This window comes from Cervus canadensis, chromosome 15 (genome assembly GCF_019320065.1).
Source record: "Cervus canadensis isolate Bull #8, Minnesota chromosome 15, ASM1932006v1, whole genome shotgun sequence".
In the NCBI taxonomy this organism is placed as follows: domain Eukaryota; kingdom Metazoa; phylum Chordata; class Mammalia; order Artiodactyla; family Cervidae; genus Cervus; species Cervus canadensis.
Window position 1 is genome coordinate 34,648,492 of NC_057400.1, and position 24,406 is coordinate 34,672,897.

At 35.8% G+C, this 24,406-nt stretch overlaps 1 protein-coding gene across 3 annotated transcripts in view; it reads left to right on the forward strand.

Annotated features, from left to right (window-relative positions):
* Positions 1–24,406, forward strand: part of GALNT13 (polypeptide N-acetylgalactosaminyltransferase 13) — a 597,872-nt gene that overhangs the window by 68,531 nt on the left and 504,935 nt on the right. For all 3 annotated transcript variants that reach the window (XM_043488172.1, XM_043488173.1, XM_043488174.1), the window contains exon 3: positions 1,785–2,030. In XM_043488172.1, coding sequence (XP_043344107.1) covers positions 1,889–2,030 — 142 coding nt within the window. In that variant the 5' untranslated portion in view covers positions 1,785–1,888. The remainder of the gene's footprint in view (positions 1–1,784; positions 2,031–24,406) is intronic.

A 24,406-nucleotide genomic window follows, 5' to 3' on the forward strand; every position in this document is an offset into this window, starting at 1 on the left:
TTATGTCTTTTATTATAGATCTTTATCATAAAATATCCTATAATACATAGATCTTATATAACATATAAATTTTTTTTATTATGGGATGTTTTATTTTAAGGTTTTCCTTCAAATCTGGGAATGACCATTTAGCTACCATCAGTGTAATATATACTTTTACTTAAAACAAGGCTCTTTTCCTACAATAAACTGAAGGAACCTGCTCCATCTTATGTTCAAAGAAAGACAGAAAATTAAATAGGTTGAATTGTTTCAAATCTCATATTCAGTGACACATACATAAAGTAACAGGAAAAATATATGTGGGAATCCTTCCCTTGTTGTCAGGTTTAGAGGCTGAGTTCCAATGTTTACTTATAATTTTTGCAGAAAAATGAAGTTGAAATGAAACTAAATAATTAGCATGCTGTTTTTCAAGAAAAAGAACCACTGTCAAATATCATGCATTCCTTAGATTATATATGTTCTATTTTTTAAAAATATTTGTTGAATAAATGTAAATTTTATGTAGTTGTTGAAAGTAGGCTCTGTTATAATATTTTTTTAAATTGTCACTTTATGTAAGCTTTGAATTGCTACTACTCTGATCAGATTGTGATAGACAATAGCATTTGTGTTGCTTTATGATACAAGGTCAGCTGCCATTAATTTAAAGAACTTCTGCCTCAGCAAATTGTACTTTGATGTTTTTATTTTGAAACAAGCGTTTCTGAAATAGTCCAAGTATCTTTGTATTTAATAGCTATTCTCCTCAAATATCTGTCAAAATTGTTACTTACCTTATTCACGTAAATGGATTTATATTTCAGTTTCTATTATTTTAATGTAGCCAATGATATGAGACTATTTTTGTGTTGATATAATTATTCTATAGATAGAAATAGCAAGGTAGTTATTATTGTTCTATGTAGTGTAAATAAAACAAAGTATATGTTATTAAGTCCACACTTACTTTAAGTATCTCTTATTAATTGCACACGTCTTTGTTTTGCCTTTAGAATTCTTGCTCTGGTTACTTTCTTTTAAATCACTTTACATTCAATGTATTATTCACTGATAATTTTATGAATGTGTGCTACCCATTCTCAAAAGCATATCTGTAGTGATTATTTTCCATGCAGATCAGATGGGTTTTTAAGGATAAGTAACTGATGACTTACTTCATGTAATTGTCTTTTTGTCAAATATTTTAAAAAATGTCTTAATATTAATGACTGTATTCTGCAATATGGTTTACAAGCATTATAATTTTTGGTCCTCATAGCAAATCTTTAGTTTTGGCACTGTTAGTTTCATTTTATAGATGAGAAAACTGAGGCTTACAAGGTCTCCCCTATGTAGGAAGTGAGTAAGTCCAGGCCTATCTGTGTAAAGACCAGCTCTTAGCCATTGCAATATATAATAACTCAGGATGACTCTAGTTCAGCAACATTGGCTCCTTAAAAGTGCTGAATCATGGTAAATTCAGAACTGCACTATTTTATAACCTAGTTCTTTACAGAATATGGTGATAGAACTTTAAGCAAAAGGCAATACAACATGAAGAAAGCAAGTGATTCCCAAGGGCCCAGCAATATATTGGCAGACCTAGGATTAATTGTTAGAATTTAAGCCCCTTGGCTTGCTTATAGCTCTCATTTATTTGGACTTTTCATTCTAAACTTGAAGGCCAAATGCTGATATATATGAGAGCATTAAATAGTCATATGTTTCATGTTATATCACATTTATGCAAAATAAACTGTGAGATATTTTTTCTTCTTTCCTTCTTTCCCCAAATACAGTGGGATGCACCCTGCTTTTATCCGAGAGTTCAGCTCTGTGGCTTGGATTTATCGCAGCCGTGTCTGTCTTTGATCTCCGTGTTAACTAGAAGTCAAGGGAAGACATGAGGAGGTTTGTTTACTGCAAGGTGGTTCTCGCCACTTCACTGATGTGGGTTCTGGTGGATGTCTTCTTACTCTTGTACTTCAGTGAATGTAACAAATGTGATGACAAGAAGGAGCGGTCCCTGCTACCTGCGCTCAGGGGTAAGCACTCACAAAGCAGATGTTTCTTTTATACAGATAAGAATGGTGGTGACTCATGGTAAAACATGACATTTCAAAATAAGACTTCTGTTTCTTGACTTAGAAGAGCATTTGGGCAGAATTGTTAATGTACATTAAGCTATGGTAAAGCTACTTTACTTTTCTTGGCCTCAAGTGTTTTGTTGGAAGGAATGAGGAATTATCTCACCTCTAAGGTACCTTCCAATTCTAATAATTCCAACATTGTGTGACTGTAGTGAGCATTCAAATTGGACAGAATTTTAAATTTAGTCTTTCAGAAGCATAAGCCTTTAGAGATCAAGAATATAATGTAAAAAAGGAAAACTACTGAAGTGAGATGGTGAGGAAAGTAGCAAAATGAGACTACATTACAGCCCTCAAAACTTCCAAAAGCAATAAAAGAAGGACACTTTTTTAAAAAGCAAAACATGTCGGTGGCTAGATTTAACTTGTGGGCTCTCAGCTTGCCATCCTAAGTTAAAGGCAAAAGATAATTTTAAGTGTGTTAAAAACTCATTTTCACTCAATATTCCCTCTTAAGGAACCAGTGTCAGTGACTAGATAAGCATGAAGGTAAAGAAACACAATAATTTATATAAATGGTGATTTATTAAATATAGTCATTCATTTCCTAAAGTTATTCCATGGAATGTTTCTATGTTTTCTTTTGGCTTAAATGTCATTAATTTATTTCTGAAATACTCCTAGTTAATGAGTGCTTCTAAAGTACTTGAGCATGCTTGAAAGTAGTTTTAGTTTTTGTTTTGTTCAGTTGCTAAGTCATGTTTGACTCTTTACAACCCCATGAACTGCAGCGTGCCAAGCTTTCCTGTCCTTCACTGTCTCCCTGAGTTTGCTCAAACTCATGTTCATTGAGTCAGTGAAGCCATCCAACCATCTCATCCTCTGTTGCCCTCTTCTCCTCTTGCAGCATCAGGCTCTTTTTCAATGAGTTGGCTCTTCCTATCATGTGGCCAAAGCTTTGGAGCCTCAGCTTCAACATCAGTCCTTCCAATGAATATTCAGGGTTGATTTCCTTTAGGTTTGACATCTTTGATCTCCTTGCCATCCAAGGGACTCTGAAGAATTTCCTCCAGTACCACAGTTCAAAAGAATCAATTCTCGGACACTCAGCCTTCTTTATGGTCCAACTCTTATATCTGTACATGACTACTAGAAAAACCATAGCTTTGACTCTACAGACCTTTATTGGTAAAGTGATGTCTCTGCTTTTTAATACGCTGTCTAGGTTTGTCATAGATTTTCTTCCAAGGAGCAAGTGTCTTTTCATTTCCTGGCTGCAGTCACTATCTGCAGTGATTTTGGAGCCCAAGAAAATAAAATCTGCCACTCTTTCCAATTTTTCCCCATCTTTTAGCCACGAAGTAATAGGACTAGTTGCCATGATCTTCATTTTTTGAATACTGAGTTTTAAGCCAGCTTTATTACTCTCTTTCACCTTCATTAAGAGGCTCTTTAGTTCCTCTTCACTTTCTACCATTAAGATGGCATCATATGCATATCTGAGATTGTTGATATTCTTCCATCTTGATTCCAGCTTGTGAATCATCTGTACTGGCATATCGCATGATGTGAAAATTGTGAAAATGAAATTGTTAGTCATTCAGCCGTGTCCAACTCTTTGCGACCCCATGGACTATAGCCCACCAGGCTCCTTTGTCCATGGGATTCTCCAGGCAAGAATAATGGAGCGGATTGCCATTCCCTTCTTCAGAGGATCTTCCCAATCCGGGGATCAAGTCCATGTCTCCTGCACTGAGGCAGATTTTTACCATCTGAGCCATCAAGGAAGTAAGAGTACTACAAGAAAAAAGTTGCAATGATCTGAGAGAATAGCACTGAAACATGTACATTATCACATGTGAAACAGATCACCAGTCCAAGTTCAATGCTTGAGACAGGGTGCTCAGGGATGGTGCACTGGGATGACCCAGAGGGATGGGATGGGGAGGGAGGTGGGAGGGGGTTCAGGATGGGGAACACATGTAAACCCATCACTGATTCATGTCAATCTATGGCAAAACCCACTACAATATTGTAAAGTAATTAGCCTCCAATTAAAATAAATAAATTAATAAAAAAAATAACAAAAAAAGAAAAAAGTTGCAAGAAGACTGGAGTGGGTTGACATTTCCTTCTCCAGGGGATCTTCCCAAACTGGTGACTGAACCCACAACTCCTGCATTGGCAGGTAGGTTCGTTACCACTGAGCCACCTGGGAAACTCCTTCACATGATGTTCTGTGCATTTAGGTTAAATTGTCAGGGTAAAAATATACAGCCTTGACATACTCTTTTCCTAGTTTTGAACCACCCCATTGTTCCATGTCCAGTTTTAACTGTTGCTTCTTGACCCACATACAGGCTTTTAAGGAGACAGATAAGGTGGTCTGATTTTTCCATCTCCTTAAGAATTTTCCATAGTTTGTTGTTATGCACACAGTCAAAGGCTTTAGTGTAGTCAATGAAGCAGAAGTAGATAATTTTATTCTCCTTGACTTTTTTTTTAACATTTTTAAACATTTTTTTTCTTAAAAATCTAGTTTATATTAATTCCTTATATAGCAAAAGTTTTTTTTATAAGCATGATGAAATGTAAACTTTGAAGCCCAGTTGATATATTTGTACCTTTTGGAAAAGTGAATCTAATTTACTGACTTGAGGTTTCCATTCATTAAATAAATGTATTTTGCTTCTAATATTATAGATATTTTTGAAGTTATTTATTAATCAAAATATTCTAAGAAAGAGAATTTCATTGATACTATCTGATTGTATGAGTAGGGAAATTCAGAAAAACATTTCTAAAAATTAATTTTTTGTTGAGTGATTTTGTTGGATGTCTTTAGTTTACTTTGCAATAATACTCTGGTCCAGCTGGATAAATTATGATTATCTTCTTTTCAAAATGAGTCTAATTCTTTCAGTAGAGTTTCTGACTAGTACAAAAAAATTGAGAGAAAGTAATATGAAAGTGACTGAGCCTAGACCCATTTAGATAGTTTATATACATTTTTTATGCCCTTATATTAGAATTATTCAAAGAGGAAAACTTTATGAGTCCATCAGTTTTTGATAAATGAGCATGGGAATTGATTTGCTGATCTTTGGTTAAAATCACAGAATAAATCGGCCTTCTCTGCTTGTTAGAACTGGTTGAGCAGCTGCTTGGCTGAAAGTGGAAGTGTGATTTGATGAGTATGATAACTTGGTCATTTGTTGGACTGAGACATCTAGATTGGTCACAAAAAATTTTATGATCTGATTCAGCAAAACTATGACAGCCTTTTCTGGAAGTACCTAAAGAGCAGTTTTGCTGATTTAAGTTCTTAATGTTCAGTTTCAAATCTCAAAATGTAAAATTTAATGATGCAAGGCAGAAATAGTAATTTTTCCTTGTACTTAAAATGTAAAATTAAACTATATTCTCTTTACTTTGAATACTTCTTTAATGTTATACATTAATATTTGTCTTGAAAAAGTGAAAATTAGGCTTTCTAGTTTTAATTTCATCTTCTATTGTTACTCATTATTTCAGAATATTACTTTATTTAGGAACTCATGCTGTGTATTTAAAATAATATTTTATTTACATGTAGATGATATTGTACAAAGTGCACTTGGCTGAAATTTTCAGGTTCTAGATATGTTAAAAACAGGATTTTTTGACCAAAAAAGTTGATCTTTCTGGACGTTTTTGTCTCCATTATTAAAATAAAGGCTTTGGACTAGGTAGTTTCTAAGATGTCTTCTAGTTCTAAATTTTAAACCACTTGTAAATACCCAATATTAGCAAACACTCTGAATTAATTTTTGAGATATGTTCATTCATTTACCAAATCATCAATTATTTAAGTGCTTCTCAAGTTAACATGTTGTATATCTTAAACTTACTCAAAGTTGTGTGTCAATTATATCTCAATTATAAAAAAGAAGAACATAGTCTGGTAATGGGCAAAAAACAAGAAACAATCCCAAGTATAATCACCTTAGACTTCATAGGGTGCATTACAAGATAGATCACCCCAAGGTTAAAAATCTAGCTTTATTGACCAACCTGGTCCTCAAGTCCTCCCCTGTGAATTATTAATAGCTGTGTGACTTTTAGCAAATTCCTTAACAAAATCTTGGTGTTCCGTTTAAGATGAGAACCTTAAAGTCAATAAATCTTACTTCACAGAGCTGCCGTGAGAATTAAACATGATGACGTGATAAGCCTCGCAGTGGAGTGGTAGCTCATGCTGACCCTTCATCAGTGTCTGTTAAACACTGTGAAAGTAATGAAATGTCTGAATGGACTCCACCAGGCTCTGCCGTCCAGGCTGAGTCAGGTCCACAACCCGGGGAAGTTATTCTGGGTATAGCCCCCAAAAGGAAGTGACTCTTCAAAAAAAATGATGGACTATATATATAGTTCCATCACTAAGTCACCTCTGATTCTTTGTGACCTCATGGATTATAGCATGCCAGACTCCTCTGTCCTCCTCTATCCCCCAGAGTTTGCTCAAATTTATGTCCATTGAGTCAATGATGCTATCTAACCATCTCATCCTCTGCTGTCCTCATCTTCTTTTGCCTTCAGTCTTTCCTGGCATCAGGGTCTTTTCCAACAAGTTGGCTCTTTGCATCAGGTGGTCAAAGTATTAGAGCTTTAGCATCAGTCCTTCCAATGAGTATTCAGAGTTGATTTCCTTTAGGATTGACTGGTTTGATTTCCTTGCCCTCCATGCACCCTCAAGAGTCTTCTCCAGCACATAGTTAATACTAAAAATTTCTTTCTCTCTCTGTCTCTTTCAGTAAAAATGTAATTTAGAAATGATTACAAAGCACAGAGAGTATTGGGATGAGGAAGAACAGTGCTCTGAGTAGAGCATCTAGGATATTAGAAATGGATCTTGAGTACTAGCTAAAACTTCATAGAGACTGTGACATTTAAACTGAGGTCTAAAAGATAAAAGTAGGAAGTAAATAGTTAAAGAAGAAAACACTAATTTTTATGGAATTATAAAGATAAAAGAACACCCAAGATACTTCTGAAGGGAAAACATACAGAGATCTTACAAAATTTGAGTAATCAGGACTGTAGTATTTGCACAGAGGGTAGCCCAAGTGCCCAGAGAAACAAAATAGAGATCCTAGAAGTACACACACATGTTTGGAACATTCAGTATATGACAGAGGAAGCACTGCAAATCAGTAGGGGAGAGAAGAGCTCTTCAACAAATACAGTGGAAATCGTGGTAATATGCATGGAAAATAGATGAAACTGGATGCTTAACTCATATCATAAACCAAGGTACACTTTGGAAGTATTAGAGTCACAAGAAAACTTTACTTTTAGCAGAAAATAAAATAGGCATTTTTAGAAATACTGTACAACATCATTGACCATAAAAGATACTATTGATAAATTTGACTATATTAAAATTCAGGAAGTTGGTTCACTTGCATATACCTTAAAGAAAGTAAAAAGAGAGATTATAAACTGTAGAAGATGTTCAAAGAACATGTAGCTGAAAGATTGTCAAATATATATAAATAACTCCTATTATTAGTAAGGAAAGCCCACATAGTCCAACAGGAAAAAATGTGCAGGAAATAAGCATAGTGGGCATTTCTTGGAAAAAGAAACACATATAACAAAAAAGAAAGCTATGATAAAATACTGAACATTGATTGTGAGAGGGAAATGCAGACCAAGAGTACAATGATATATTTATATACATTCAATTGGCAAAAATTAAAAAGGTTGCTAATACAAATTGTTAGAGGTGAGGTATCTTCACTGTTTTTAATAGTAACTTCAGGTAATGGTTTGACATTGCTGTGGATATCTAAAAATTCATGAATGAACAAGAATCCATAGTCATATACTTATAAAAATCTTTCCACATAAGCAAATATTTTATAGTTCTACTGTTCATAAAAATAAAAGTTGAAAATAATCAATAGGCCAATTAATGCAAAAGCTGATGAATGAATAGAGGTATGAAATGTAAAAGAATAATATATTTTAGTCAAAATGAATGAACTACAGCAATTTGCACCAATATGAATTAATCATGATAATACAATAGTAAATTAAGTATAGAAGTTATATCTTTCAGAGATGATATACAGCATGGTACAGTTTGATAAGTTAAAATCAACTTAGTTTTTCAACTGCATACTTTAGAACTGTATAGAGATGCATCAAGACTTCATATAAAGCAAGTAAAGCTAACTGTGAACATAAGATTTGATTGTTATGTATTGGGGCAACAGGTGCATGGGGTGGGAGTGAGTACTTTGACTGAATATGGGGCATTGCTAGGGTCCTAGGTGTGTTTTGGATGTGGGTTTGATGTGTCTGTAATATAGACAACTAAGTGAGTGAATAAGAACCATTGAATGGATTTGAAAAAAAGGGGAAGCCACTGAATGAGTTTAGAATACAGCAGACATGATTAGCTCTGTGTTGTGGAAAGTTCATGTGTGGAGAATAGATTGGGGAATAGACAACTGTACGGGGAGGTGGGGTAGGTAGTGGTGGTGGCCTTTCATGAGTTCTGTGCCGGAAGTAAGGCCTGCTTAGAGCATCGTAGTGCCAGTGAGATGTGAGAGAAGTGGGTAAAATAAGGAGATATTTGAGATACAGGATTAAGAGACCTGGGTGCTTGACAGACTCTGGTGGGTGGAGGAGCTGGAAATGTCAAGGACTGGTTTCAGGTTTCTTGCAGGGCATTCTTTGATCCAGTTTCTTGATAGGTGAGATGTAGGAGGAGTTGAGGTAGATACTGAGTCTATTTTGTATGTGTCGCGTTTGAGACATGTGTCAGGCAATTGAATGGAATTGTTCAGTAGGAAGTTGACTACATTAATAAACTCTAAATACCAGACTTAAAAACCATCATTTTTTTTTCTAAGATAGATTACATTCTTTTCTTCCTTGTTAAATGGAGTATATGGAATAGAATTGAATCTTTGCTTCTGAGTCAGCATTATCATTTTATATATCAATTATTGAGTGATGCTATAAAATGATTATTTTGAGGGACTTTCTGGGAGCACAAAGACTTGTTCTAATATTAGATACAGGGCCATGAATCCTTTTCCTAAAGGAGTACCTTTGGGTAACATAAGTTCTTGTTAGGGGAGTATAGCTCTTTTATGCCACTCTGGGGCCACCTAGAGCTAAAATGCGCTGAAGGATATTTCTGACTCCTAACTGGTGTGGAATACTAAGTGGTGCTGCTCCAGAGTTGGAAGAGTTAGAATAGCTATTTGAGAGAGTAGGTATTTAAAAGACCAATGTTGCTGCAGTGTACCTACAAATGCTTTGGGGAAATTTGAGGTTATGTGGCCGGTCTGCATGATCTCTGTCCTCTGGCTCCTTCAATAAGAGTCCATGTCCTTAGGCAAGTTAATTTCTCTCTCTGGGCCTCAGTCACCACGTGTAAAATGAAATAAATATGAATCATGGTTTTCAGTCATGAAAAAGTGTTCTTCAGTTGTATCTGACTCTTTGCGACCCCATGGACTGTAGTCTGCCAGGCTCCTCTGTCCATGGGATTCTCCAGGCAAGAATACTGGAGTGGGTTGCCATTTCCTTCTCCAGAGGGTCTTCCCAACCCAAAGACTGAACCCAGGTCTCCTGCTATGCAGGCAGATTCTTTACCATCTGAGCCACCGGGGAAGCCCTGGATTTCATGCTCATTTCCAAATGAAAGATTATATTTCTAGCTATTTTTTCTCAATAAAACTATGGAAAATGAACTATTTTGTTCAGTCCATGGAAAATGTATTGTCTGCTAGAAGAAGTGGTGATGTGGAAGTGACATGGGGAGAGAGCTGCTTAGCAACCCCAGGAGAGCCTTCTCATCACAGAGGACAAAGGGATATAAAATTATGATATTCAAGAAAGGAAGGAACCTCCCATTCTTTAACTGATCCTGAATATTGAACATATTACACATACTTAGAAAATGAAAGAAAACTTACCTTCAAAAAAAAGGGAGATGAAAGAATATTTAAGAAAGAGTTGTTGCTAGTATGTAAACAAAGATAAGTACATTAGCCAGCAATAATAAAAATAAGTATAAACTATGATTATTCTAAATTATGTATACATGTTAACTTAATTATCACACAAAAATGTGGCGACATTCTTCTTCTTTTACATATAAGTACACTAAGGCAGAGTGAGCCTATGAGGAAATCACTTCTATGTTTTTCTTTTACTCATGTACACAGTATTTCTAACACCAGACATGTTGACTTTTCCCCAAACAATTCTCTGCAACACCAATTTGGTGTCCTCCAAGTCTGACACTGTCTACCTGGACGGAGCATCAGACCCCACAAGTTAAGGACTCATCCCACAAGGCTGCCCCCACGTCAGACACCACTTTCAGATCCCATCTTGTCTTCAGTGCTTCTGACCAACCAGCTGTCAACTGGCACATCCATGACCCCTTCTTGAGTTTGATAATTTGCTAGAATGCCTCCCAGAACTTAGGGAAACACTTATTTACATTCACCAGCTTATAAAAGTTATAATAAAGCATCTGTGCGAAAAGCTAGATGAAGACTTATGTAGGTTGAGGTCCAGAAAGGCATCAAGTGCAGGAGCTTCTGTGCCCTTGGCATTGGGATACATGACCTTCCTGTCATGTAGATGTGTTGAACAACATAGAAACTCTCTGAACCCCATACTTCTCAGATTTTTATGGAGGTTCCATCATATAGGTATGTTCAGTATCAGCTCAGTCTCCAGCCCCTCTCTCCTTCCTGGAGGATGGGGGGTGGAACTGAATGTTTCAAGCATCTGATCATGCCTTGGTCTTTCTGATGACAAGCCCCATCTCAGAGCTATCCAAGAGCCCAACCCGAATCATCTCATTCGAACAAAAGATGCTCCTATCACCCAGGAAATTCCAAGGGATCTAAGGACTCCATATCAGGAACCAGGAACAAAGACCAAACATCAGATGCTCTTAGTGTATAACTTAGGAAATTATAAGGGTTAGAGTAACTCTGAGCCAGGAATTGGTGGCAGAGACCAATACCTGTATCTTCTATTGTTTCACAATGTGATCAAGAGGAAGTGCCAGAATTTTAACAACCAATAGAACAGAATTTGGTTATTGTAGTGTAAGTTCAGTAAAGGACTTTGTTATCACTTAATGCCAGTTTTCATTGGAATTCAAGTGCCATGCTTTCATTCAGATACCAATATGGAACACAGAGTCTGACAATTTGAGTTGAGGGTTTTGTCTTCACTCTCAGAGGCATCCTAGACTTAACCAAATCTTCCTAGCTAGTAGGATATATAAATCATGGTCAGGAAAATATTTCCTAGGTACCCTTCTTGTTTCATATCATTTATGAATCAGTATTACCATATCTGGCATTTTAATGTTTTGCAAAGTTACTTTCATGCCCTTGTGTCCCCCAAGATCTCCTTGCTGCTGCTCTGAACTTGGGGGGGGGGCGGTAATCAAGAAAATGAATGGAATTGTTGACTGCAATCTTAATTCTGTCCCTCCATGTTTCCCTTTAGCCCTGCCCGGGAGAAACCCTGGTTTCTTCTCATAAATCTGGGGATACAGGAAGCCTTGCAGGATCTTGGTTGTTGGACCAGGGATGGAACCCCCACCCTGGCAATGAAAGCACTGAATTCTAATCACTGGACCACCAGGGAATTCCCTCTTTTGTTTCTTTCTAGGTAATCTCTTCATAACACTAACATCTAGTCTTGTAGTCATTTATTAAACAGAAAATGCTTGTTGACCTTGTTTGATTAATCTTTAGTGCTTTAAGGGAGAATTCTCTGTGTAGGTGTGAGAGGAAACTGTAAAGTAGTGAATTAAAGTGTTAAAACTAGCATCACTTTTTTCTTGTTTTTTAAAAATATGGCTTCACCTTTAATGGGGGAGGGTAGAAGAGCATACGGAGAAGGCAATGGCAACCCACTCCAGTACTCTTGCCTGGAAAATCCCATGAGCATAGGAGCCTGGTGGGCTGCAGTCCATGGGGTTGCAAAGAGTTGGACACGACTGAGCGACTTCACTTTCACTTTTCACTTTCATGCATTGGAGAAGGAAATGGCAACCCACTCCAGTATTCTTGCCTGGAGAATCCCAGGGACGGAGGAGCCTGGTGGGCTGCCGTCTATGGGGTCGCACAGAGTCAGACACGACTGAAGCGACTTAGCAGCAGCAGCAGTAGCAGAAGAGCATAAGAGATTACAATGTATTGGAATTGTCCTGAATAAATTTTGATGACTACTGGGACTTTCAGGTGATAATATTTATAGTCATACAAAAGGTAGGACATACAGGCTCAGTCAACTTGGAATAGGACATATAAATGTCCCAGATAATTTTCAATTGAGTTTATAAGTAGTATTCAAAAATTAATAGACTTTGTAAAATTTTGACCTTTGATATTTACTTTTGCCTTACATAGTTTTGTTCACAATTCACTCTGCTCCCTTCTCCAATCCAGACAGACATATCAGTGTCAGGAAGAAAAATACATTGTAATAATGAACAATTGTGAGGTTTACTGTGGCAACTACTTTGTATATACTGTTTCAGTTAGTTCTCACAGGTGCATTGAGTGTAGATACGATGTTAATCTCATTTATATATAAGAGACTGAGATATGAAAGGGTTAATTAATGTCCCCAAGGTCACAAAACTGAGAAGTGGGAAGAAAGGGCTCTCAGCCTGGTTTGTCAGACTTTTGAGCTCAGTATATTTAAACCATAATGTTATGCTGTGTCCCTGACTCAAGTGTCTAGATTCCTTTAAGGCAAAATAATCATAACATTTACATACTATTTATAAAGTAATTACAAATAGTGTGATATTTCTGAAGGACAAAGAAAGAGGTGGCCACTGACCTTGGGTAATAATATGTCTTATTTAATTATAACTTAGGAGAATAGTACTCTGGCAAACTTACCTGTCTGAAAGGTAGGCTTTCAGACTTTAGTAATTTTGTATTTGTTGAGTTGTTACCATATACTGATTAATTTAGGTTGCAATTTTCCTTAGCAGTTTCCTTTGGAGCGAAGCCTCTTAAGTTTTACAAAGAATGATTAAAAGTTGTAAATAGTAGTAAAGCACTATTTTTTCTCAAAATTTTAACAAGAAAAATTGAGATAATTTTTCATCCATTTATTTGTTAAAAGTACTGGTGTAGGTACTATGAAATATACAAAGCTTAATCAAATAGAACATCTGTCTTGAAGAATCACACAGTCTACTGGAGACATGGCATGTACATAAATAACTACATTACAAAATAGAAAATGGTAACTGCTATAAGAGAGATACCAAGTAAATTGCTATGAAAGGCCCCAAAGTATATTAATTATGTGGACATGTGAAAATTGGGAGGGAGTGGGTATCAGGGGAAATAAATTATCAGAAGAAAACTATTGGCTTTCTCAAAATGAGGATATAAGAAATCAGTGAATTGGTTGATTGGGGCAGAATCAGACATAAAGAGGATTTACAGATTTTAGGTTGAAAGTTAAGATAGAGAGATTTTAAAGGACTTTAAGTGCTGGGGAAATGAATTTTAATTATCTTCTCCAGGAAATGGGAAACTGTTGAAGGTTTCTGGAGAAGGAAAGATGTGTTTAGCATCAGATGAAGTTTAGAAGGAGAATGCAGTGTTGTTTAGTACATGTGCAAGATAGCACTAAGATATTTTCAGTCACTAAAGCTTTATTCATTAATTAAAACCATTTAAATTAAATTAAATTAAACCATGGCAATTAAAACCTCTTGAATATTAAGTCATTTAAATTCTTTATTCTGAAAATTAATTGGTTAAAAACAAGAAAGTTTTCTGTTTTGTAAAGTCGTGTTTAGAAACAGTTTGAAGAAATAAATACTCATATCTTTGCTTATTAGTAAGAAATAAGAAGAGCCACTTCACTCAACACACAATTTGAAGGCTTGATTTGTGTCAGAGCTGGAGATAGGAAAGTAAAGAATCACTCTTATTTTAGAAGGAAATGTCAGCATATAAATACTGTGCTATCAGGAGGAGATAACATATACAAAATAAAGAGAGAAAAACATCAGTAAGACAATACCTGTCTTTTGAGGGCAAGTTCTAATTTTCAGTTCCATAAAGATTAGAGTTGATTGAATAGAGAATGAAGGTCAAAGCTTATTACCAAATAGTCCATCAATAAAATGGAAATGGACACATTTTTATTTCTACCCATTGGAAATCATGGGCACTAAAGGGCTGTGTTGCAGCAGAGACAGCACACATCATATATGCTCAATTAATAACTGTTGAAGGAATAAAAAAATTAATGCATGATCTTTGTGGCAGATTTCTGTTTTCATGATAATAGACAATCGAGTATAGGTGGATGATTAAGAAACTTGAAACAACTGTATTATCATGGCAAACGTATTTTATTACGGTTATTCTTTCCACACAGAGTCCAAACTTTTTCTTTTACCTTTCATTGTCTCATAAAATTTGATCTCACACACTAGCAAAGTAATGCTCAAAATTCTCCAAGTAAGGCTTCAACAGTACATGAACCGTGAAATTTTAGATGTTCAAGCTGGATTAGAAAAGGCAGAGAAACCAGAGATCAGAGTGACAACATCTGTTAGATCATCAAAAAAGCAAGAGAGTTCCAGAAAAACATCTACTTCTGCTTTATTGACCATGCCAAAGCATTTGACAGGGTTCAGTTCAGCTCAGTCACCCAGTTGTGTCCGAATCTTTGCTACCCCATGAACGTCAGCATGCCAGGCCTCCCTGTCCATCACGAACACCCAGAGTTTACCAAAACCCATGTCCATTGAGTCGGTGATGCCATCCAGCCATCTCATCCTCTGTCATCCCCTTCTCCTACTGCCTGCAATTTTTCCCAACATCAGGGTCTTTTCAAATGAGTCAGTTCTTCGCATCAGGTGGCCAAAATATTGGAGTTTCAGATTTAACATCAGTCCTTCCAGTGAACACCCAGGACTGATTTCCTTTAGGATGGACTGGTTGGATCTCCTTGCAGTCCAAGAGACTCCCAAGAGTCTTCTCCAATACCACATTTCAAAAGCATCAATTCTTCTGCACTCAGCTTTCTTTGTAGCCCAACTCTCACATCCATACATGACCACTGGAAAAACCATAGCCTTGACCAGACAGACCTTTGTTGACAAAGTAATATCTCTGCTTTTTAATATGCTACCTAGGTTGGTCATAACTTTCCTTCTAAAGAGTAAACGTCTTTTAATTTCATGGCTGCAATCACCATCTGCAGTGATTTTGGAGCCCAGAAAAATAAAGTCTGACACTGTTTCCACTGTTTCCCCATCTATTTGTCATGAAGTGATGGGACAAGATACCATGATCTTAGTTTTCTGAATGTTGAACATTAAGCCAACTTTTTCACTCTCCTCTTTCACTTTCAATAAGAGGCTCTTTAGTTCTTCTTCACTTTCTGCCATAAGGGTGGTGTCATCTGCATATCTGATGTTATTGGTATTTCTCCCGGCAATCTTGATTCTAGCTTGTGCTTCATCCAGTCCAGCATTTCTCATGATGTACACTGCATATAAGTTAAATAAGCAGGGTGACAATATACAGCCTTGATGTTCTCCTTTTCCTATTTGGAACCAGTCTGTTGTTCCATGTCCAGTTCTAACTGTTGCTTCCTGATGTGCATATAGGTTTCTGAAGAGCCAGGTCAGGTGGTCTGGTATTCCCATCTCTTTCAGAATTTTCCACAGTTTCTTGTAATCCACACAGTCAAAGGCATAGTCAATAAAGCGGAAATAGATGTTTTTCTGGAACTCTTTTGCTTTTTCAGTGATCCAGCAGATGTTGGCAATTTGATCTCTGGTTCCTCTGCCTTTTCTAAAAGCAGCTTGAACATCTGGAAGTTCACAGTCACGTATTGCTGAAGCCTGGCTTGAAGAATTTTGAGCATTACTTTACTAGCGTGTGAGATGAGTGCAATTGTGTGGTAGTTTGAGTATCCTTGGTATTGCCTTTCTTTGGGATTGGAATGAAAACTGACCTTTTCCAGTCCTGTGGCCACTGCTGAGTTTTCCAAATTTGCTGACATATTGAGTGCAGCACTTTTGCAGCAGCATCTTTTAGGATTTGAAATAGCTCAACTGGAATTCCATAACATCCACTAGTTTTGTTAGTAGTGATACTTCCTAAGGCCCACTTGACCTCACATTCCAGGATGTTTGGCTCTAGGTGAGTGATCACACCATCATGATTATCTGGGTCATGAAGATCTTTTTTGTACAGTTCTTCTGTGTATTCTTGCCTCCTCTTCTTAATATCTTCTGCTTCTGTTAGGTCCATACCATTTCTGTCCTTTATTGAGCCCATCTTTGCATGAAATATTGTTTGACTGTGTGGATCACCACAAACTGTGGAAAATTCTTCAAGTGATGGGAATGCCAGACCACCTGATCTACCTCCTGAAACATCTGTATGCAGGTCAGGAAACAACAATTAGAACTGGACATGGAACAACAGACTGCTTCCAAATTGGGAAATGAGTACATCAAGTCTGTATATTGTCACCCTGCTTATTTAACTTATATGCAGTGTACATCATGAGAAATGCTGGACTGGATGAAGCACAAGCTAGAATCAAGATTACCAGGAGAAATATCAACCACCTCAGACATGGAGATAATATCACACTTATGGCAGAATGCGAAGACCTAAAGAGTCTCTTGATGAAAGTGAAAGAGGAGAGTGAAAAGTTGGCTTAAAACTCAACATGCAGAAAACTAAGATCATGACATCTGTCCCTTCACTTCATGGCAAATAGATGGGGAAACAATGGAAACAGTGATAGACTTTATTTCTGGGGCCAAAAATCACTGCAGATGGTGACTGCAGCCTTGAAATAAAAAGATGCTTGCTCCTTGGAAGGGAAGTTATGACCAACCTAGCAGCATATTAAAAAGCAGAGATATTACTTTGTCAACAAAGGTCCATCTAGTCAAAGCTATGGTTTTTCCAGTAGTCATGTATGGATGTGAGAGTTAGCCTACAAAGAAAGCTGAGCACCAAAGAATTGATGCTTTTGAACTGTGGTATTGGAGAAGACTCTTGGGAGTCCCTTGGACTGCAAGGAGATCCAACCAGTCCATCCTAAAGGAAATCAGTCCTGGGTGTTCACTGGAAGGACTGATGTTAAATCTGAAACTCCAATATTTTGGCCACCTGATGCGAAGAACTGACTCATTTGAAAAGACCCTGATGTTTGGAAGATTGCAGGCAGGAAGAGAAGGGGACGACAGAGGATGAGATGGTTGGATGGCATCAGTGACTCAATGGACATAGGTTTGGTTAAACTCTGTGAGTTGGTGAGGGACAGGGAAACCTAGCCTGCTGCAGTCCATGGTGTGGCAGAGTCAGACATGCCTGTGCAACTGAACTGACGTGAACTGAAAATTTCATTTACAATCCAAATTGGCAAATAGGTAACCAAAGGACTCTTTTTGCCTTCCGAATCTATCTTGCATTGCACTGTTACACACTGTCTCTGCAATGTAGGGCATGTTAGGACACTGCCTGTTGACACGTAGTAGTGCTTTCATTGAGGAGAGCTCTTATGGGGCAGACAGATCATGTAGGATATGAACCATCACATGGAGGACCCAGAGGAACATTTATGAAGTTAGACTGAAGAATGTTGAAAAAGTTGCAGGTGTGTGGTAAATTTTATTCGTTTATGAAAGAAGATAGGGAAAATGGAAATCATGGAAAATTAATAAAAGAAAGTCTTAAAAGTGAAAGAATCCAATAAAAAAAAGAAAATTACCAAGAATAAAGTGATGGAGTTATAGAAGAGGACCCATCATTAGTCAGTAAGTTAGGCTCTATATAAATACATCTTTGGGAATGACTGAGCATATTAGTTAGATAATGAATGTCTTTTCTCAATAAATTTTGTTGAGTTGTAACATTAATGCTCCATTTTAACTGTGCAATTTGATGAGTTTGACAAATGAATCTCAGGGTTCAACCTCACAGGGATGATCCCCTCTAAAATATCCCCATATACTCCCAGGCAGTCCAATCCCTCTCATCTAGCCCCAGATAACTACTGATAGATTTTTTTGCGACTGTTGGTTAGTTTTGCCTATTCTAGAAAATCTAATGGATGACTATGAGTTCTTGTGTGTCTGGTTACTTTTGCTTAGCATGTGGGTATTGAGATTAATCCATGCTGTTGACTATATCAGAGGTTTTATTGCTGAGCAGTATTCTGTTGCATGTATTTACTACAATTTATCTTTTCACCTGTTGATGGATTTTTGCATTCTTTCCAGGATGGTTGTGAATAAGGTTGCTACATTTGTACAGAAGTCTTTGTTTACATCAGTGGACATATGTTTTTGCAACTCTTGGTCAAACATCAAGGAGTGGTAGTGCTCAGTCATATGCTCAATGTGTTTTAATTTTGTAAGACCCTACCAGTCTTTTCCCAAGTTGCTAGACTATTTGCTATTCCCATTAGCAACATAGGAGAGATTTAGTTACTCACATCCTGGCCCACACTTCTTAGTCAGTGTAATTTTAGCCATTTTCATAAGTTTGTAATGATTTTTCATGGTGGTTTTAATTTGTGTGTCATGGTAACTAATGATACTGAGTACTTTTTCATAGTTTATTATTTTTTTGGCCATCCTTCTTTTATAAAGTATTAGTCATATTCTTTTGAGTATTTTTTAATTCGGTTGTTTATGGCTTGCCTTTTATTTATTTATTTGTATGGATATAAGTTTTTAATTCTATTCTGGAAAATATCACAGAATTAAAATTGCTGGGTTGGATGGTAGGTATATTTTTAACAAGAGACTACTAAACCATCTTTGTAAGTAACTGTACCATTATTTGCTTGCACCAACAATGTATTATAGTTCCAGTTGCTACTTTTATTTTTAGCACTTCCTATTTTCAGTTTTTTAATGTGACATATTGTTTAATAGATGAGGCAAATTGCTTATCAAAGATATTATTTACACATACATATGCATGGGCTTCCCAGGTGGCTCAGTGGTAAACAAACTGCTTGCTAGTGCAGGAGATGCAGGAAACGTGGATTTGATTCCTGGTTCAGGAAGATCCCCTAAAGGAGGAAATGGCAACCCTCTCCGATATTCTTGCCTGGAAAATCCCATGGACAGACGAACCTGATGGACTACAGTCCATGGGTTGCAAATAAATGATTGGCTGCAACTGAGCACACACATGTGTCCTGAAAAGAAATTAGGTATTAATTCCCCCCTCCAAGATTGATATGGCTTTATATTTGTTTAGGTAATATAGTATTATCTTGTTATTTATTTTTAATTTTATTGGAATATAGTTGCTTTATAATTTTAAATGATATCTGTAAAAGAGCAGAGATTTTTTATTTTGATGAAGTCCAGTGTATCTTTTCTTCTTTTGTTCTTTTGGTATCCTACTTAAGAAATCTCTGCCTATGCCAAGGCCACTCTATATTTTCTCTAGAAGATTTATGGTTGCAGTTTGTAAGAGTTGAGTTAATTTCTGTGTATGAGGTGAGGAGAGTCAAGGTTACATTTTCCAAAATAAAAATCCAGCCATTCCAGAAACATTTTTCCTTGAAGGTAAAAAAGGAGAGGGTTTTAGAAATAAGAACAATGCTTTCATATTATATTTCTTAGTATGAATCTATAAGTTTTTCTATTGCTTACATGTATGGTTTGGTTATAAATATTTGAGTCTACTTTCTAAAATTCATTGCATATTATGTTGAATTGGTATAAAATTTGTCATGTAGCTTGAAAAGTATCCAAACATTACTAAACAAATTTTGACTTAAAAGGCAAATGAAAATCTAATTTACAACATTAACATGAAAAACTTTTTTTCTAATAATAATAAATACCTATTGTAGTAAAATATAAAATACAAATAAAAATAAAGAAGAAAAGTAGCTTGAGATGCCACCCAGAAATTTCCATATACTTAAATAAAATTTACTATTTAAACTGTTATGATTTGGACAACATGAGCACTTTCTCTTGCATGATATATTCTTTCAAAACATAGTTTTAAAGGCTGAGTAATATTTTATCATGTGTATTTATCATAACTTACATAATTAACTACTTTTCATTAGTTTTCATGTATATTGCTGCCATTTTTTTTTTACCACTAAATAATGTTATGAACATTTTTAGGAAGTTATTTTTAAACATGTTGCTAATTATATGCATAGACTATATTCTTGGTTGTGGAATTTAGTTTTTAAAGTGTACATAGTTTTAAAAGACTCTTGATAGACATTTCTAATGACTTTCTGGAAAGCTCATTAGTCCTTATATTTCATCACTGATAGATGAGGATACTTATCGTACCATGTTATTTATAATTTCATTTAAAACACATTTGATAATTAGAGTACTTTCTAATCACACATTTAAAGCATTTTTATGTTTTATTATTCTTACATTAAAATTTTACTATTAAATACTGAGCATAAATATATACTGGCTTCATGTTCAGAGTTTTGAATGTAAAGATAAATGGATGATGGCTTAAAGGATGTGATGTATTAAACATTGTATAATATATTAAGCAGTTACAGAATTTGGGTGTTGGTAAAATTTTAAGAGTATCACATTTATTGGTACCAGTAAACTCTGTAGGGGCAGGAAGATAAATATGAAACTTTTGGCTGTAATTTAGGGGAAAAACCTTCAGGACTGAACTGAGAGGTACTTATCTTCACAAATTCTTTGAGTTTTTCTGTTGTTAATTTTTTTCACATTGAATTATTTGATCTATATGTAGTTTATTTATTGTAATAATGAGGATGTATATTTTCAATAATTACTTGTGACATGTCTTTCCTCTCATTGCTGATTTCTAATATTAAAATTGTTGTTGTTGTTGCTTAGTTGTGTCTGTCCAACTGTTTGCACCTCCATGGACTGTAGCATGCCAGGTTCCTCTGCCCATGGGAATTTTCCAGGCAAGAATACTGGAAGAGGTTGCCATTTCCTTCTCCAGGGGAACTTCCTGACCCAGGGATTGAACCCACATCTCTGATGTCTCTTGCATTGTCAGGCAAATTCTTTACCACTGAGACACCAGGGAAGCCCAGTGTTAAAATTAACCTATAGAAAATCTTTATATCTACCAGGGTCTTATATGGTCTATTTATTTGATTCTTTTGGTTCCTTTCCATATGATTAAAAATGTTATGATTTTAGATTGTATTTGAGTTATTTTAATTATTTAACTTTATATTAACTGACAAATAACTTGAAAAGTTGCAAACTACTCTAGTCTGGAAAATGAATACATTTTAATTCTATACTTGGCTTTGCTACTTTTAGTGGGTCTCCTTGTATCACTCTGCCTTGAGGCTTGGAGCAGACCTACTCTTCTTCTGTATCTAAATTTCATGATTTTTTTTCATGATAAATGAATGTAAAGTACTGTTATTATAGAATCTTGCCATATTTCTAAATAGAATCAGGCTGTGGAATGTGCCAGAATATTCATCTTAAAACTATATTTGGCATTACTAGAACCATTATTCTTTATCTTCCTTCTTTCATGCTTATTGGAAGTACTTTCAAATGAGTTTTCTTATAGGTCTGTCACCCTGATTCTATGAGTTGGTATAATGAGTGGGAATATTGGATATAAAATAGTATAGTGGCAGGAACACCAGTGCCATATTGGAAGATCTGGCCTTTATCATGACTCTGACCTTAACTTGATATCTGATCCAAACAGAATCTCACTTTCTCCACCTCTTGAGGATTAAATAGATGTAGTAGAAAAGTACTTTAGGTATCACAACAAAACTCTACAAAAAGAAATTAATACAACCTCCCCCCCCCACCACTGATATACCTGAAGTTAATGGTTCTCAAAATCTTATTCCTTTAAGTAAAAACACTTAAAAAACTCAGTTATTTTTAAAAATCTCTTAAATATAATACATGCTCCCTTCTTTGGAAGATTAATTCTTCTTTCAAGTTACGGTAACACACAGTCTTTATTTAAAAAAAAAATTCTTTCAGTGTAGAAAAATATAAGAAAGGATATAAAAGAACCTAGAAGGCAACCATATATAAGTTATTATAATTAAAGTTTTTGTTTTTTCCTTTATATTTCTAATAGGGATCCTACTTTATTTCATTTTTATATTATGCTTAAGTCTTTGAATTTATACTTTGGATATTTTCTTGCATCAAATATTTCTTAAAACAATTTTACTGGCTGTATATTTTTCTGTCTAATACATCATAATTTTTTCCCTCTAACTTTTAAAATAAGAGGATAAAGGAGTATAAAAAAATCTTCATAACTGTCTTCATTATTTGCCACTGTGTAGTATGTCTCTATTGTAGTTTTCTCTTTTTCTTTAGAGTAATTGATAAGTTATAATTTATTTCATTATTAATGTACCTATTTTGGGTATGTCTCATTCTGCTTATTGCTTATTACACAGGAGATAGACTGGATCTCAAAAGATAGATTCTTGGATGTGAGAAATTGTTGTTGAGGAGATTGACGATCCTATAGAATTAGAAGTTTTATGTGTATTGTTAATGACATCTTTATCATCATTAGAGCTACTACTAATTGTCTAATGTATGCCAAGCCTCCACTCTACCAGTGATATATCATTTAGTCTTCAGAAATCTCTATGAAGAAGTTAAGAGAAAATCATCCTGATAGAGTTCTCTGAACTCAGTTTTCAATTAAATTACTCCAATCAGTGTCCTTCCACTATGACTTCACCAAAAAGACATTTTATGAAGACCACTTACATCCTCCATTTTAGTAAATCCAATAGCCAATTATCAGCTTTTATATTACTTGACTATGAATAACATCTGAAATACCTTAATCATTCCTATCACCCTGCAATACATTAGTGAATTGTCTTAGAGGGTAACACACTGTCCTGAATTTCTACCTCATTGACTACTTCTCAATCACCTCTTCAGGTTTCCTCTCTTCATGTCACCTTTTAATATTGAGGAAGCTCAGGAAATGGGATTGGATTTATCTGTTCTTTATCTATGCATATGTGCACGCTGAGTCACTTCAGTCATGTCCAACTCTTTGTAACCCTATTGACTGTAACCCGCCAGGCAGCTCTGTCCGTGGGTTTCTCCAGGCAAGAATACTGGAGTGGGTTGCCACTTCCTACTCCAGAGGATCTTCCCAACCCAGGGATTGAACCCAAATCTCATACGTCTCCTGCACTGGCAGCCAAGTTCTTTACCACTATTGCTACCTAGGAAGCCCATTTTTACCTATGCTCACTACTTTAGTGATCTCATCTGATCTGATCTCATTGCTTTATATGCCATCTCATAATTTTACAACTTGCAAATTTTATATATCCATCTCACACTTTTATCTTAAATTTTGGACATGTACAATTCGAGGCTTACTGGATATGTTCTTTCAGATTCTTAGATACCTCAGACTTACTGTTTTCGAAACAGAACTCAAATCTTCCACCAAAGACTTCTCAACTTGCTGTCTTCTCTGCCTCAGTTTTAGCAGCTCTGGCACTGCAGTTGCTTAAGCCAAAAATCTTAGTCATTCTTAACTTTTCTCCTCTTCCATTTTATACTAGAAGATACTATTTTTTCTTCCTTTAAATATATTCAGAATTCAAGCATTTCTCACCAATTCATTGGCCTCTCTGTTTCTACCCTTGCTCACCTGTAATCTGTTCTCAGTAGTTCAGCCAGAGGGATTCTTTAAAACTTCTGTCAGATCATGGCTTTCCTCTGCAAGCCACTTCATTGACTGCCACTCACTCGGCTGGAAGCAAGATTATTTTCTTTTTTCATATAACTTTATAATATTAATAAAAATTTGCACATTGATATACATATGCTAATTTTATATGAATTGGTAAAATATTTCACAAACACTTTAATAGGCTGAATAATGTCTGAAAAAACTTCAGGTTCTCCTGGAACCTTAGAATGTCACCTTTTTTGGAAATAAGATCCTTGTAGATATAATTATTTAAGATGAGATCATATTGCCTTAGGGTGAACCCTAAAGGCCATGAATGGTGTCCTTCAAAAAGAAAGAGTAGATAGAGAAACAGAGGAAGAAGAAGACCATGTGAAAATGGAGGCAGAGTGGAGTTATGCTGCTAAAGACAAGGAATGCATTCCAGAAGCTGGAAGAGGCAAAGAAGGACTCTAGAACTTTTGAAAGGATCGTGGCCCTGCTGACAACCTGGTTTTGAACTTCTAGCTTCCAGAACTGTAAGAGAATATATCTCTGTTGGTTTTAAGCCACCAAGTGTGT